This window comes from Camarhynchus parvulus, chromosome 9 (assembly GCF_901933205.1).
Source record: "Camarhynchus parvulus chromosome 9, STF_HiC, whole genome shotgun sequence".
Taxonomy (NCBI): Eukaryota; Metazoa; Chordata; class Aves; order Passeriformes; family Thraupidae; genus Camarhynchus; species Camarhynchus parvulus.
In genome coordinates, this window is record NC_044579.1 from 15400936 (window position 1) to 15418194 (window position 17259).

General features: G+C 42.9%; 1 protein-coding gene across 1 annotated transcript; it reads left to right on the forward strand.

Annotated features, from left to right (window-relative positions):
• The first annotated feature begins 4761 nt into the window (after positions 1-4761).
• LOC115906926 (thiamine transporter 2-like) lies at positions 4762-13368 on the forward strand. Its single transcript, XM_030954489.1, has 6 exons — positions 4762-4867; positions 7361-7526; positions 7854-8670; positions 10158-10350; positions 11924-12065; positions 13189-13368. Exons 2-6 carry the CDS (start codon positions 7377-7379, stop codon positions 13366-13368), a joined length of 1482 nt encoding a protein of 493 aa, XP_030810349.1. The 5' UTR covers positions 4762-4867; positions 7361-7376.
• The last annotated feature ends 3891 nt before the right edge of the window (positions 13369-17259 follow it).

Below are 17259 nucleotides of genomic sequence, written 5' to 3' on the forward strand. Positions count from 1 at the left end.
CTGTTGCAATGATTCAGAGTCTCCCATGGTGTCTGTAATGAGATGAACCTTGAGGTTAAAAAAATATAGAGAGGATATGCTGAGCTGAATGAAACTTCCTACACACAGAGGTTGTGCAAACATGAATTTGCATCTCTGAAATGAGATATCCGTCTGTGACAGCAGGACAATATCTGCCACTAGTGGGAGGCTTGTGGAATAAGTCTACAGGGGAACACACCCTGGAAAGTGCTCTTTCAACATGGAAAGTGCCTTAGAAATCCCTTCAGGTTTTTCCTCTCATTTCTCTTTGGCAAACCACAGTGAGTGAGCATTAGCATTAGTCACTACAAGTATTAACCATTTCAAATGAGATTTCTTTGACGTATATATCACTTCCCTTTCGTTAATTAACTGGAGATTTTAAAAGTATGCAATCCAAGAAAGCCTAAAGCACAAGTATTGAATTGGATTGTATGGCATTGTTACAAAAACTACAAATAAAATGTTAAAGTCACCAGGCCAAATCATCAAGTAGCAAACTTGGAGATAGGGGAGATTTTTTGGTGCTGGGATAAGCATCCTACATACATCTATTTCTAACTGTGGTTAGAAATTCTAAACGTGAAGCTTAATAGAGTCTTTCATATTCTTCCTCATGTCTTAAAAGTGATGCTTTTTTGCTCATTTTTTGTAACTATGTGTCACTTTTTTCTCACCAGAATCATCTTTCCCCACCTCACTGAGAAACAAAAAACTGCTGTTCTTCCTTTAAACCCTGACGGCTTCTATGCCATTAGAAGAGCTGACAGTGTAGGGGACAGAGGGACACCAGAGCCCAGTGCACTCAGCCACAGTCAGCACTAGCACAAAAGTCAGCTGCAGACCTACAGCAGTGACCTCATAATATTTTATTAGAAAGGAAAATCCTTAGAGAGTTCCTCTGACAAAAGAGTGATTCCTGTCCTCCACTGATGATCCAGAAGAAAAATATAAGGAAAACTAAATGACCTACTTAAGGTCACCTGTTCTTCTGTAGATCTTTCTGTTCTGCTGTCACTGAATGCAATACAAAAGTTTTCTCCACCTTCCAGCACCTCACTGCTTTGCATGCCTCAGCTGGGAGAGCAGAGGGTGCTTTGTGCCAGTAAGAGGGAGAAAGTAAAAGCTTGTTCAATCAACCCAGTCCTCAGAGAGTGGGAAACACCTTTATTTGGAAACCTCCCAAGATCTGTGAGAGATTTTTGCAAGAGGCACAGAGCAAATCAGAGAGCTGCAATGCAGGGCACTGCCATGCAAATAAGGATGCCTATAAAGCCTTGGCAATGCTTCCAAAGGGACACCCACTGCAATCAGATGCTCCTTGCTCATTCTCTCACAACTACATCAGTGATCTCTCACCTATAGTGAATTCAGCATCTAACCTGTAACCAAAAGGAGACAAACCAGCCAGTGACCTATATTGCAGAAAGGTAATGCAACCTAACTTTCCCTGGCCAATAAGAGGAGATTAAGAGGGTAAATCCCTTCAAACCAACACTTGCTCAGACTTCTTTGTTTACAAAAGGGACATAAAGCATGGCTAAAGTAGGTTCAACCAGTCTTTATAAACTCATCACAGGACTTCTATGTGCTCCATACCATGTTGGTAGCACATTATAACAAGAGCTCCAGGCCTTGGTGCCCAAGTGTACCAACACAAAAATGCTGCCTGTAATAAAAAAGAATTAAACCCCCTCAAAGTGTCTCAGGGTGATGATTAATGGCACAGCTGTTTGTTCCAGCTCCTGCAGTCTTACCAGCAGCCACTACCCTGGCATGGTGCCAGTGGCAATGGGCACTCCAGCTACAAGAGTTAAGAAGAGTGAATAGATAAAAAGGGTAGGCATTATCCTTAGGTAAGGTACAGCATAGTAAAAAATAGCCTTACAGCATTCCTTTTTAATAAGGAAGCAGCTGTAAGTGTACATTTAAACCAAGTACCTGTGACGTTAGTTTGGTTGAATGTATTTCCTAACCTACTCCTTGGAGGAATGCCCTTAGTACCTTCTATCTAAATATTCCAAACCAAACTTTGCATATTCATTTTTGTGTCTAGATGAAAATCACCTGAGCCCAGGATGTGACCGTCTTGCTACGTTAGGAACCTGGGGCAAGACTCAGCTGAGACACAAGTCATGGAAACACTCACCCACACACTGTGGGATTCAGGGCCAGATTGCAGAGAGCAGCTCGTTCCCAAAGTGAGCATGTAGTACATGAGAAAAGATAAAGATCAGCTGATCCATACGTCAGAAAGTGAACTTGTCCTGTGAATACTCCTGGGTCTGAGAAATCTGACAAAAATACACTTTATTCTAACTGCCATCGGAACCTTTCTGTGCATAGGCTGTATTTGGCCACAAATGGAGAAAAATCTTCAGTATTTTTCTGGAAGGAAAGTATTTTTCTAAAGGAAGTGATAGCCACAGAAAATTTTCTTTGCTATCACTTCCTTTTGAGAACAAAGTACACATTCTTCAAATAGAATAAGCTATCAGTTTGATTGAAGAAGCCTCTTTGTCTGAGTTGGGCAGGTGTCAATAAGCAGATGTGATTTATGAGCTGATGTTCAGTGCCCAACCAGACAGAGAGACACCTCATGCAGCCACCATGAGCCTTTCAGCCTTGGTGCCATCCTGTGAAGCACCAGAGATAATATCAGGATTGAGTCCAAGGGGCAGCAGAGGCAGAAAGCAGTATCAGGATGACAAAGGTTTTCAGTCTTGTTCTTTCACTGCCTTTCTTCCCCTCTCAGAATTTTCTTATCTCCTTGATTCATTAGAGACCATATTAGAGTAACTCTTCAGGATACACTACTACCATAAAACTCACCTTTCCTCCACTCTTACAGAATCTTCCCTTTCCCAAGTGAACAGAATTGGGATGCCAGCTAGAAACAGATTGCCCAGCCCACCCTCCAAGCAGAACAACATTTCTGCATCTGACTACACTTGGTGAAAAGAGTGTAGTTCCTTTCAAACCCAGCAGCTAAGCTCTGCTGCAGGCACCTTATGGCATAGGGTTCAAGTTGACCAAAAACTTGCATAAGCTCACAGTCTTCTATTTGGCATTCAGACGTGAATCAGTGAAAAAGCATGAAATTTTAACTACAAACAGGATGGATTGAAGACTATGGGAAAGAAGAGATAATAAAGGATAAAAGAGGATCTGAAAGCAGAGAAACCAATCATCAATGCCTGGAAGTTACTTAAATCATTCTTTCTAATTATTGCACTACAGGAAAAACAGAATTTTGCAGTTTTTCTCAGTGTCAAGAAATTTGAGTTGGATTCTTCAGTACGTCAATGCAAATCCCAAGTAACACTGTTTCACTCAAGAGTTCTTTGCATTTTAGCAAGAGTTCATGAGAATAAAACCAAACGCAGGTATTCTCAGTGTTCTCTCACAGGGGCTGTCACCTCCTATAGCCACAGGGTCAATGGAACAGGAGAACCAAGATAACTCTGGGATCAGCGTCAGCAGTGACTGATGGCTGGGAAAGAGCCCAAAGGAATTATTACATTCCTTCCACGAGTTAGTTTCACATACATTACAGAGGCTGCCAGCATGTGAGGAGTGTCTGATGATGCACCATGAGTCACATGGTTCAGCTGGAGAGAGTCCTGTGAGGAGCAGGGAGTGGAACATGATGATCCCTATGGCTCCCTCCCAGCTCTAGTTGTTTCACGACTCCAGAAGTGCACAGCACTGCCCCAGGCAGGAGGAGATGGTTTCATGGACAAAGGCCAACAAAGAAGTTATAAAGGCAAGAGGCAGGGATGGCCCCTCTAACATCACTAATACTGTAATATTGGATTGTTGAGGGATAGAAGGCAAAGGCTGCAAAATCTGGCCAAGAGTGAAGGCAATGGTGGCTGAGCTGAGACACTTGTCTGACCCAGCAAGGAATGTCATACCTTTTTCATATTCATGTACGTGTCCATAAAATTACTGTTCCATTTTACTGTGTGTGAACCAAGATGCTGCCTTCCTCTGGTTGGATAATTCACTGTTATTTACAAATACTTACACATTTTCCTACTGTATTGGTCATATTCCTAAATAATTATTACATCACTCATTCCAAACCTACATGCTGTGAGACCAGAGTGGGAGTGGATCTAAATTTGTGTAAACACTTTTGGGGGAAGTCTGTACATTTCACAGAGTGTACTCTGCTGTTGTGAGTCCCACAGAATCTTCTGAAGATGGCTATAGGGCAGCTGTCCCCATCTTCAGCAGCACTGTAAGGACCTGCCAAAGCAAAAAATCTGACAAATTTGCCAGCAAATAAGTCAAGAGGAGCAGAGCTGGGTGTTTTACTTTTTACCTTTTAAGTTTTTCAGAATAGTTTGAAGCCCCATGTAAGTGGTGTGGATACCTTCCAACCTTACAGCAGTGGTATTTGCTCACCCTCACCTCTGTAACTACCCACGCACAGCTACTGCTCCCTCTTTAATATGGGTCAGTTTGAGGCACAGATGGCTCCCAAGCCACATATCCTGTCAAATAGACCCAAAATTCTTTGGGAACAGAAATTCCTCTATTGATTTTGTGCCAGTCAGGCACTAAACTGTAGTTTGGGTCTTGATTCACTGCTGCCTTGGGGCAAAGTCAGGCCAGGATTATTTGGCTGCTCCTTTAAGGGTGCTGAAAGAAAGCCAGCTGGAGGCCTTTCCAAAGGAGGTGTCAGAGCAAGCTGTAACACTAGAAGAACAGGAAAAGCACAAAACCCAAACACAGCCCAGTAGCTGCAATACACACAGGACAACCAGAAGTAAGACTGGGAATACAAAAAGGAGGCTTTTCCCTTGGAAGTAAGAAAGGAAGAGCTCCAGCACAGAAGGTATGATTATATATGAACTTTAGAAATATGAAATCCTGCAATGACAAGGGAAAGTGGGAGGAAAGAAGAGAGCAATCCAATGGGGAGCTGGGGGACTGTGTTAGGCTGTGTGTAGAAGAGCTGACAGCTCTGGCACCAAGAATTGCTGGAGGAAAAAAGAAACAGAGGATTTTTTTGTTGCAAAACACCATCAAGGCATCCTAAAATCTCTTCAAAAGTGAACAAAACCTAGATTTATAAAAGACAAATTGACCACATGGGATGACTGAACCAGGAACAAATTGGATCCTTCCCCCTCAAGCAGCAAGGCAGAGCTGTGGTTGTCAGAGGTTTGTGGTTAGGAATGCAGAAAGCAGGGTTTGTACAGCAGCTGCAGAGCTGGAGGGGGCTTCCCCAAGGGCTGGGGTGTGAGTGGAACACAAACCCCAAGGCAGGTGAGGTGACACCCTCTCCCACTCCCCAAGGGCAGAGCCCTCAGCCCCCTGCCCCTCCCAGCTCAGCACCAGTGACAGGTTTTTTCTGCACAGCTCCTTGTATCAAGGGGGAAAATTCTCACTTCACCTACCAGCCTAATCCTGGCAGCTCAAAGAGCAGAAGTGCAGATCAGAGGTACAGGTGTAGCCCAAAACCCTGAACAGTGCACAGCTGGCACTGTAGGGATGCAGGACACACCTGAAGTTCTTCTGTGCACAGCTGAAACCATGAATTCCTGCACAGGATGGCAAAGCCCTGCCACCCATGGGCAGCATCCCAGGGGCAGCACAAGCACCCTGCAAGCCCTGCAGAGGCAGCAGCTGCCCACTCACCTCCCAGGGTGTGTGTGTGACATTTTGACAGGCTACATGAGACTGCTGCCCTTGTGTCACACAGCCTGCTGGGGGTGAGCAAACAGGGCAAGACCTGAAACACAGCAGAGAATCGAGGCTGGAAAGGGAAAAATATGCCCTGGCTACGTCCCAAAGCTGACTTGTACAAATGTTTCTCATTACAGTGTTAGAGATGGTCTCCACCCCACTCTTCTGGTGTGATTCTCTCAGAATCACACGAAGCATTCCCATGGCACTGGGTGCTGTATGGCTTTAATGATTACCACGTGGGAGGACAGCCAGGGGATGTTATGGTGACTCAGTGAGCACGATCCTGGGCAGGGCCCAAACTGGTCCTGCCAAAGCCACGTTTGCAGCAGGCTGATGTTCCAACAGCCAGGAGGAAGGAGGGGCAGAAATGCTTCCTTCCTGGAGCACTCAGTGTCTCAGTCCTCCCCAGCTCGTTTGCCTTGCTGGGGCCACCTTGCCATCTAGTGGTTCATACTGCAGAGCTGACACAGAGCTGGGTTCCTTCCTGCTGGAATCCTGTAATGCCCATGCTTTCAGGATGGGCATTATGCACCTCAAATTCCCTTGGATCTGTACCCATTTCTTAGTGTGTCAGGCTGTCAGTAAAAAGTGCTGTCATAGCATGAAGTTAGAAAAGAAGATGCATAATGCCTACTGCCTTGTACATATCACATCCTATAAAAAGGATCCTCTGCCCATCCAACCTGGAGTGATATCAGGACATGACTGCTTTGGGCTGAATAGACCTTTCTTCAGCTTTTACAAAAAAAGTTTGTGAAAAAACACTACTTCATTTTTTAAATTTTTATAAGATTAATTTTTTGCCCAAAAAAGAAAGAGTTATCAGTAGGGAAGTAGATAAAAGTCAAAAGCAGAGTGATAGAAATCTCACCTGCTAATATGCAGTCCAAAGGGCTCCAAAAGATAAACTGCACATATTAAGATTCTTGACATTGCCTATACTAACATGAATATGGATATTAACTTACTAATTTCTTTTGCATGTCCCCTTTACACCTATTTTGACTTTTGTTTGGGCTCTGTCCAGCACAGTTGCAAATTTTAATTTATTCCACCACCTCATCTAGTGACAAGAACAAAAATACCTGCTTCATTTCATTTCAGCATGAGCTGTTAACCTTCTGTGACCACTTTATAAATGGGAAATATGATGTCTGTATCCAAAATGGACTTCTCATGCAGATAATTCCAGATGAGAGTCTGGCTTGATATCCTTTCTGTATTTCTTAGCAGCTCCATCTGCTAGGCTCCAGAGTTATCTTTGTCATTCAAAAAGGTGCTTGGCTGTGATCAGTCACAGTGTCAAGGGAAATCTCAGTGCTCAGCTGTCTTCAGCCACTTCAATCTAGAAAGGCTTTTCCTGTTTTTATCTTGGTCAGTGCAGATAGAATGACAGGGTAGTTTGTCTCCCAGTTAAGGGTCGTCCAATTCATTTTTTATAAACTTTCTACAAAGAGAGCAGCAGACAAATGTAAGGAATAGCTATTCACTTTAACATAATAAATAAAAATTCTTTTCAACTGTCAACCTCTAAAGAGTACTCCTTGGCATGAAAAACCACAAAATAAAAATCAGTTACAAGATCTCTTTGCACTTGCATGGGCAGTGTCATTATTCTAACAGACTTTATTCTCAGCTTTGCTGCAGAGGCCATGGGCTGCTGGAAGCAAGAGAAAACCAGCACCTGGTTTTTTCCCACCGTGATCCTCTGCCTCTATGGATTCTTCTACATGATGAAACCATCAGAACCTTTCCTAACACCCTATCTAACAGGACCAGATAAAAACCTGACCACAGATGAGGTATGGTTTTATTCTATGATTTCTTTTAACTGAAGTAGTGAAAATAGAAAGGGAAACACTGTTTAAAGTTTTTTAAAAAGATGAAAAGAAAAAAATGGCATAAATTTAACTAGCTCTGGCAGGTTGCAATTTAAGCAGACAGCATAAATAAAATATCCATTTAACGGATCCAAGATCCATTTGCCTGCCTAACAGTCCCATGTTGATTCAATGTGGTTATATATTTTATGAATTCCTTCAGAGAAAAAACTTCCTTCTACAACATTAAAATACATGAACTTCCTTTCCTCAACAATAAGAACATTGACATTTTCTCTTCTGTTCTAGGTTACCAACCAGATTTTTCCAGTCTGGACATACTCCTACCTGGCTCTCCTTTTCCCAGTGTTCCTGCTCACAGACTACGTGCGCTACAAGCCCGTCCTCCTCCTGCAGGGCATCAGCCTCATCGTCACGTGGCTCCTGCTGCTCTTTGCACATGGAGTGGCGGCCATGCAGCTGGTGGAATTCTTCTATGGCATGGTCACAGCCACCGAGGTGGCCTATTATGCCTACATCTACAGCGTGGTCAGCACCCAACACTACCAGAGGGTCACCAGCTACTGCAGGAGCGTCACTCTGGTGGCAGCCACCGTGGCCGCCGTGCTGGGACAGCTGCTGGTGTCCTTAGCAGGCGTCTCCTACTTCTACCTCAACGCCATCAGCTTGGCTTCCGTGTCCCTGGCATTCCTGTGCGCGCTCTTCCTGCCCATGCCCCAGAGGAGCATGTTCTTCCACAGGAAAGAGGCCCCTGAGCCTGTGCCAGGGCCTGGCAAAGGGCTGGCTGTGGGCACTGCCCCCAGGCCCCAGAGCTGCCAAGAGGAAAGGAGCCCTGATGCTGCTGCCAGGGCCCCGAGCCCCCAGCCCCAGGCTGGCAGTGCCGGGCCCCACAGGCACCTGCTGAGCGTGCTGCTGCAGCTGGGCAGGGACCTGAGGCACTGCTACAGCTCCCACAAGCTCCTCTGCTGGTCCCTGTGGTGGGCTCTGGCCACAGCCGGCTTCAACCAGGTGGTGAATTATGTCCAGGTGCTGTGGGACTTGCGAGCCCCCTCGCACAGCTCTGCAGTGTACAACGGAGCTGTGGAAGCCATAGCAACGTTTCTGAGTAAGTCAATGTTTAAACATTGATCATAATGACAGCCTCTGAAGTTTCACTTTAGTAAACTTTCAAAGTGCCATTCCATTGCAGGCGCTCCAGGGAGCCAGTGCACACCCTGTGCATTCCAGACCTAGGTCTTTGATGTACAACAGTTCAAATGTGAGTTATGTTGGTTTTTCTTTAGTAGCAGACAAATAACTCTATTTTACCAATATGCAGGAAGTGTGCAAGTCACACAGACATTGCATCTAGCTGGTAAATCCATTCAGAAGCACCGCTGTTTCTTTGGATGAGGCTATTGGGTGTTGGTTCCCCCCACCCCCCAAAAAATACTGCATTGTTCCCATAACAATGCTATCAGCTTTCACAGATGGGAGAAGTTTTCTGTAAAAATTTTACAAAAAAAACCCCATAATCCTCTCATTTAATTTTTTTTTCTAGTGAATTACCCTTGTGCAAGCAGACAAAAAGAAAATTTTAGTCGTTACATGATACAAAGATTTTTGGGGGAAAAAAGACCCTATGAATCCTTACAATACTGATCTGAACCATTCCATTTTTGTGCCAGGAGCAGATGCTCACATCACACATGCAAAGTGAGGTTATCAAAAGGTAACATCAGAGGATACCACCCTGCCTTGGCTCACATTGCACTGTTGTAAAGAACTTGCACAAGATGTAGGAGTGTGTTTTATCAGGAAAAATAAACACATCTGCACCACACCTAGTCATTCAGGTCACCCTTACAGTCTTTAAGGAGAAACAGATACCACTCTTGCAGCAGGCAACAAAATAGACCACGTGAATCACGAAGTTGAAGAACTCCTGTGATATCTACTCCTTGATGAATTTCTCTCTCTCATGGACTTGCCTAGTTCTCAGTGTATAAGTATAGAAGTTTTTAAATATAATTTATAGAAGTTTTTATAAGGGTCTGGGACCCCTAAGATGAGCAGCCAGGTGGCTTAACTTTGCAACAGATGCATCTTCTAGGAGGCCCACAAAATGCAAACCTATCCTTTCTCGTTCCTTGGATATACTTCCTTGATGCCTCAAAACTCACTTTTTTGACAGTTTACCCCCTCTATGAGGTGCACAGAGCTAAACTGTTCAATAGAAGGTTTACTAGCCTAACTAGGAGAAGGTGGAAGAATTTCCTTCTTGAACTCCAAACCATGTTCCTAGTTCTCTCCCCAGAGAGCCATGCTGTGTACAGACACCTAAATAATGAATCCTCCTACATTGCAGTAAATGTATCCTGTGAAGTGGAATAAAACACTCAGAACGGAATGGCAGAGACTTGATATATGCAGTTGTCTTAAAATGACCAGTCATCTGCACAGCTGCAGAAGTCATCAGAAATGCTTTCAAACTTCAGACTCCTCTGCTTCATTATTCAGCATTGCCTTTTGGCATGTGAGTGTGGCAGGACTTGGTCATACAGGCTGTGGAACAGATACAATATTTACATGTATTTTTTTCTCTTTTTCTAGGCTCAGTAACATCTTTCCTAGTACAATACATGCAGATTAACTGGGACAATTTTGGAGAACTGGCTTTAGGGATCTTCTCTGCAATAGATGCTGGTTGTCTGTTTCTCATGCACTTCTCTACCAGCATCTGGGCATGTTATGCTGGATATCTCATTTTCAAGGCATGCTATGTTCTCCTCCTGACAATAGCAACGTAAGTACAAAACATCACAATGCATCATCATCATGCACAGAATACTGACCCTACTTTGAGTTTGCTTTGGGCATCCTTTTCCTCAGAGGTAGCTGACCTAATGCTTGACATAACTGTTTAGGTAAGGACAAGAACATTTAAATGTCTGGTTATGTTGTTTCCATTCTTCCAAACAATCAGGAAAGAAAATTTGTCAAAAGGACATCCAACATTTACCTAAGCAGAAATTAAATAAGGCACAAGGTAATGTTATTACTAAAGGCAATGGTAACTGCAAAATGTAGAAGCCACTTTCCTCCTTCCTGGCATGAAAGATGCAGAGTGAACAATAGGGACAAGTATACCTTGACAGCCATCCTTTAGGATCACCATGTGTCTAGAGCCCCTACTGATGAACCTTTTAGCATGCCATGACCTGCATGAATGGAGGAAAAGACTCCACATAAAGTGTTCCCCAACATAATTTTATACATATGATCATTAAATGATATTAAGATGTAAAGAAGGAATAAAAGGGAACATAGGACATATAAACCCAGATGAGATCTCATAGGAGACCAAGCTATTCTGTGGTCAGAAATAGAAATGTATAAATATTATTAACAACAAATATTTCATCCTGTGTAATAAATATAAAATGTTATTGCTCCAGTCATTTTCTTGCTTGGAATGTCTTTAGACATACCACACTATTTCATTAACAAAAATACTGGATGCATTTTGTGTCAAACTCCAAAATTAATCAGATACCATTAAAAAAATTGCTAACATTATAATGCATGGCAAAGTTATGCCTGTCTTGAAGGAAGCCAAGTGAGTTCTTAATTGTCATTTTGGTAGACTGCTACTACATTATAGTTAATTACACCTGGACTATTTCAATATATTCTAAAAAAACCCCAACAAAGTAAAATCTTGCAAAAAACTCCCAAGGTAAAATCATTGAAAATGAGTCCTGAAGGAATAACACCCTTTTGTTTGTATAGAAATTTTGCAGGTATATATTGCAAAGAAAGATGTTTTCATTATTGTCAAAAAAGATATTGCAAGGAAAAATCTATGGGCTCTTGACAGAAATAAGGAGCATGTTACCTCCACTGTCAAATTACAAAGCAAAATGTGACTTATTACCATGGAAAGTTTGGTTAGAAGATACCCAGAGTGACCTCCCAGCCAGGGCAGAACTGCTTCAGTGCCAGAGCAGGTCACAGCTTTGCCTGGCCAGGTCTCTGAAAGTTTCCAGCCATGGACTCTCTACAGCCTGTCTGGCACAGTCTGTGCAGGCAGAGAAGGAGCAAAGGGGAAGGGTACAGAGAGCTGACATTCTACCTGATCATCTGAAAGCGGGGTTTAGAAAAGCAGCCCCGTGCAGTTCAAAAAAACTATTAAAATACACTATGGTACCCCAGACTGTTTTTTTTTTTTTAGAGAAAGCAATGAAGCAAACACACAAATGAAGCACCATTTCCTGTGTCCTTGATGCACCATCTGCATGAATCACTTTCTCTTCATCAACTGTTTGACAGCAATAGCTTTTCCAGGGGAAGTGACTGACCTGCCAGTTTCCCGTTAGGTTCCAGATCGCCGTCAATCTGAGCATGGAGCGCTATGCCCTGATGTTTGGATTCAACAACTTCATTGCCCTGCTGATCCAGACCATTCTCACAATAGTTGTTGTAGATTCAAGAGGCCTGGGACTGGACATAGTGACTCAAGTAAGTGCAGATACCTTACTTCCTATTTACTGCTCAGCCAAATCATCTTCAAAATTCTTATGCCAAAGGCCAACTTAATTATCTTTCCTCTATAGAAATCCAGACATCGTTCTTCCCTTTTGCCTTTTAATGCATTTATGATTACAGATGCTGGTCTGTTACTTTTCAAAGGGAGATACACCAGAAGATAATTAACCAGGCCCTGCTATCCAACCAGTTTTAGTAGTTAATAGGACACCATCCTCTCTTCCCAAAAGCTCAGACTGGTTCTGTCAGATGCAGAATGGGAGTTCAGGACTATGAAGCACAGTCTGGATTATCTGAGTTATTTCACCTCAAGTAACTTCTGATTCTAACTCAGGAGGAAACCTGGTCTGTATCTCAACATGTGCAATAGAGTCTTCTATTTGGCACTTCATTTGGGATGGGACATCCTATCTCACAACAGTGTCCCTAAATTCAACCCAGTGTCACTCATGTTGAAGTCAACTGAAACCTACTGACTTCTGCATTTCCTCAGATGGGCTCTCAGCTGGGGCAGCTTTCTACTCTAATGGGTCTGAGGAAGACTAAAGCTATTCATACTTTGCACAGAGAAGGCAAAAATTACTTTCAAAGAGTAAAGATTGAATCAAACATTAAATCTTTAAAATTAAGGACAGGAATATGTAGGACTTCATAAATAGCCTTGCAACTGTTTCTGGAAATATTGATATAAAATCACAGGGTATTTACTGAAACCATTGTGATGACATTTACTGAAATGTGTAAAAGAAAAACAAGGATGAACTCAGGTTCTTCATGCAGATTATTCATGATCATGTGGGTAATGAAGGTTACTTCTACATTTTGCACTAATAGAAGAAAATATCCTGTTCTTATCCCTCTCCCTGTCTGATGTTTGATAAGAGGCGTAAGGAATGGAAGGGGCAGTTCTTCATTTCACAGTTATCTGCTGTACACTTGCAAAGCTGAGATTTTGCTTAGTCACAAAGCAAAAACTCAAGTGTAGAGAAACTGCCAGAACACAAGAAAATCAGAGTGACTGTCATCTTCAGAAGAAGCAGCACTTCTCTAATGTGTTTTTCATTAATTGTTCTGCCTTTTTCTCCTCTTTTCCCAGTTTTTAATTTATGGCAGCTACTTCGCAGTCATACATGGGATTTTCATGATCAGAAGCATTTGTGTGCTGGTCTCATGCAAATGCCAAAGGAAAATAGTGAGATCTTGCACAGAGCAGCTGAACCAGGCTGAGCACGAGTCAAGAGAGCAGATTGTCACAAGTTACATGGCACGGCTGTAGGAGGCAGGCAGGCTGGAGAAGGGTTTCTCCTGGGAGAAGAGCTCCCAGCAGGGAAGAAGAGCAGCATGCAGGGAACAGCAGTGCAAGAAGAACGTTCAACTCAGCCCTAAAAAGCTACGCTGAGTCATTCCAGCACTTCAGCACAACATATGCCAGCAGAGAGCTCACCAGAATGGCACTGTGCCAAGAAGAAAAGATAAGTTGCTTTAGATTCTTATTTACATACATATAAATAGCTTAAGGGCAGTAAGATATACACAGAATCAGAGCAGCCACCTTTGCATCCCCCCGTGCACGATAGCAGAGAGCAGAGTTCACCCTGCCTTGCTCATAGTAGCTCCTGAATGTGGTGCTGACAAAGCTGCTTCTGCCACATTTGTTGATGCGGTGGCTGAGGATGTGACTCCCCTTTGCACAGCCCTTGTTCTGAACCAAGGAAGAAAAGATCATGTTGGCATCATTCTATTCTCTCATACACACTACAGGCAGATGGGGGACAGGCTCCTCCTGTCTCATCCCATAGCTCAGTGCACACAGGCTGCAAAAAGCTGGGCTTGCACAACCTGTCCTGGGAGCTTCACTGCAACATCACAGTTATTGCTTGGCCCACATTTGAGAGCTACAAACACTGTCCAGAGTCCAAGCAAAAGGCAAGAGCACCACTCCTTTGCTTGTGCTTCCAGTAAAATTAAACTCAGGACTTACTATCTTCCTCTTTCAGCAGGAAAAAAATAATATGAAAGGGCTTAAGTAGCACAGACTAAAACCAGAGAAGGACATTGTGGAGAATTTTAGCTGATTCCACAGAGGAAAATTCCAGATTAACGGGAATATCCAAGACTTATAACTGAAACAAACAGTGAGCATCATGTGTGGTTTTTGAGTGCCAAGTGAGGGAGGTTCACTGATCTTGGCCAAGAATTTGGCAGGATCAGCCAAACGCATGTCAAGAAGATCCAAGTCCTACAGCTAATTTTGTCCAAAAGACAGTCCAGGAGAAGAAAAAAGACACTAGAAATGCGTTTGCATAGTGAATGTCTAATTTAATGTGAACCATATCCATATGCTGAAGTTATTTCTGTACTGCCATTTGCTTCTAGCTTCCAATATCTACATCTAACTAATAAAAACCACTTAGCATTTACAGAATATTTTTCCTGTAGAGACACAAGCTATCATTTGTACAGACAAACCAGCTTTTCATACCACTGTCACACACTGCAACTAGACAAAGTGCCTAAAGTGCCCAGAGGCAAGGACAGGCAGGACAGAAGCAATTTGTTTCAAGTCACAAGAAGAATCAGTAGGATCTGACAAAATGAACCTGGCTAATTTTTTAGGCCTTTTGTTTACTACTGTGCATTGTGGGGACATTGTCTGTTGTAAACTGGCTCTGAGTAGAACAGATTAACCATTACAGTCATAAAAATAGGAGATGCACTTAGTCTCCAGTGAGAGTTCTTTTCTTACTGCAGAACTGAGGGCATGATGCTCCTGCCTGAAGAAACAGGGAGACAGAATCCAGAAGAGTAAGGACAATTTTTCTATTCTTCCTTGTGAGTAGCAATCTTCTTTTGAGGCATCCAGTTTAGAACTAGATGTCAGTCCCAGACTAGAAGTTAACAAGAGCTTGTGTTTAAATTAAGAAGAGAAATTTCATATTTTCAGCTCCATTCTTATGTGCTGGCTAGAGCTAACTGCTCTAACTGTGTCTGTAGGATGCCACTGAGGAGCAAAGGACTGAGCAGACACAGTGTATTTGGCTTGCAGCTTTAGAGAAAACCATCTTCAGAAAACAGATAAGACTTCAAAGAAAAAAGAATCCATTCCTATTCTAATCTCCAAAATAATGATTCTGAGGTTGGAAGCTGGCAGGAAGCATTATGGGGGAAATAGGGGATTAAGAAGGCAGCTCTTAGGAGTGTTAGGAGGAGAAAGACGAGGTCTTATGTTATCCTGGGTTTTCAGCTGCAAATCAGAGCACACCCAGCAGTCAGAGGTTTCTAAAAGAGTAAGATGTACACTTGAACCTGTGTGTTTGTGTACCTGCACGCATACACACTCTGGAGAGGAGATAGTTGAGACTTGGCAGGTTACAAGGAAGGCTGGAACCACAGGCTGTCTAGTTCTGTGGGAAAAGAAAATTCTCAACACATCCACCTCTCCTAGCAACTTTTAGTACTGCTTGTCTTTCTTCCAGAATGTTCAAGGTTTCCATGTAAACATGAAACTCCAGAGCTGGGCACATTCCTCCCCATAGCTGCAACCCCCTCTAAATACACCACTAATTACCCTTGAAACTTTAGTGGGTTTCGGCACAAATCTTCTGTCCAACAAGCTGGTGAGGCCAGTTTGAGCAAACAAGGAAGGAACAAATGTGTGGTTGTATTCAAAACATGCAGGTACTGCCCAAGCGCTGTGTGGGCTACCAGAGAAACGTGAGCCAGCAGCCCTTTCAGGCCCTACCCAGCAGCACCTTCCCTTCCCAAGGTCCTTCCATTGCCTCAAAGCCCTTGGCCAGGGAGGAAGATGAAAGGCAGAGGCAGGCCCAGCTTCCCTGAGCACTTCCTGCCTGCTTGCACCAATTTCAGCCCTGAGGGAACCTCCCATACCTGCAGGACCAGACCAGGCTCTGTCAAGCTCCCAGAGGGCCTCTCCTGCCAGGGCCTCTGCTTCTGCTCCCGGGGTCAACACACGTCCTACCAACAGGCTTCAGGGTGAACTCCAGCCTCTGATGAACCTTGGAAGATGCAGGCAGTACAGTCTAAAAAATAAATGGATAAAGGAAAGCAAAGCAGCAGCATTTCTCTGAAACAAGCCTGGTAATTTTTTAGTCAGAGCAGCCCCATGAGCCCAGAGGCCTCTGTTCTATGCACAGGACAGAGACAGTTAGTCCAAAGTGTAAAACTGGTTATCTGTCTTTCCATAAATCAGAGACCAGAGCTTTTAATGGTATTTATTAACAGAAAGAATGCAATCATTGCTTTCTCGTCACAACAGGTTTTATTAATCATTACCTACACTAAGTCTTACAGTTTTATCTTAAAAATAGAACTCAGTTTGCTGACAAAACCCATAAAGAACACTTTCCCTACAATCTTCATGGACAAATTCAGCAAGAAAGAACAGCTATGACAAGTTGTTGTTATTATTATTATTTAAATTCTGATAAAATTTTCAAGTTTAGAAATACTTTTTGGAAAAAAGTTACAGAAATATCTGACTACCACCAGCTCAAAAGGGTGGTTTCTCACTTCTCTGCAAGACAGTCATCCTAGGAAGAACTGCACCTGAATCCACAGGAAATTCTCCACAGCCAGAGCCCTGACAGGTAATTCATCATTATCTGGGAGTGTGCTGGCTACTCACTTGCTCAGTGCATTTGGAGGTGATGCAAGATTTATAGAGATGTTGCTGATCAGCCCAGGGCTTAATTTTTTATATTTTTATCACATTTCAAATAAGGTCTCGTGTTAAAGATACTAGAGACTAGATTGTAGTTACAATTATTTGTAGGAGAAAGATGACAGGGACAGTTTTTAAAAATCAAGTTACAAGGTTAGGGCTGCTTTTTCTAACATTCCTCTGAGGTCACAGAAATATTGTCTTTATAACATGATTTATACTAAGTTTTAATGGATATCATCTCACCGTGCAAGCAGAAGCACTTTTTCAAAAGTGCCTGCTATAGAGTGGAATTCAGCAATTTAAGATACACAGCTTGTAGCAGCATGATTAGACATCAGCTAGTGCTTTGCTTTCATTTGCTTATGATTGAAAACACTGTTTCAGTTATTCCAGGATCAGTGAAATTGACTTTTTAACACAAAAGAAGTAAAATAAAAACCAACTCTTTCTAGACTTCTTTTTGCTGCCAGCAACACTGAAGAA

Coding starts and splice junctions, on each gene's coding strand:
- LOC115906926 (XM_030954489.1), top strand. CDS start 7,377: ATGGGCTGCTGGAAGCAAGAGAAAACCAGCACCTGGTTTTTTCCCACC. Junction 8,671..10,157: donor AGCCATAGCAACGTTTCTGA/GTAAGTCAATGT, acceptor CTCTTTTTCTAG/GCTCAGTAACATCTTTCCTA. Junction 12,066..13,188: donor GACTGGACATAGTGACTCAA/GTAAGTGCAGAT, acceptor CTCTTTTCCCAG/TTTTTAATTTATGGCAGCTA.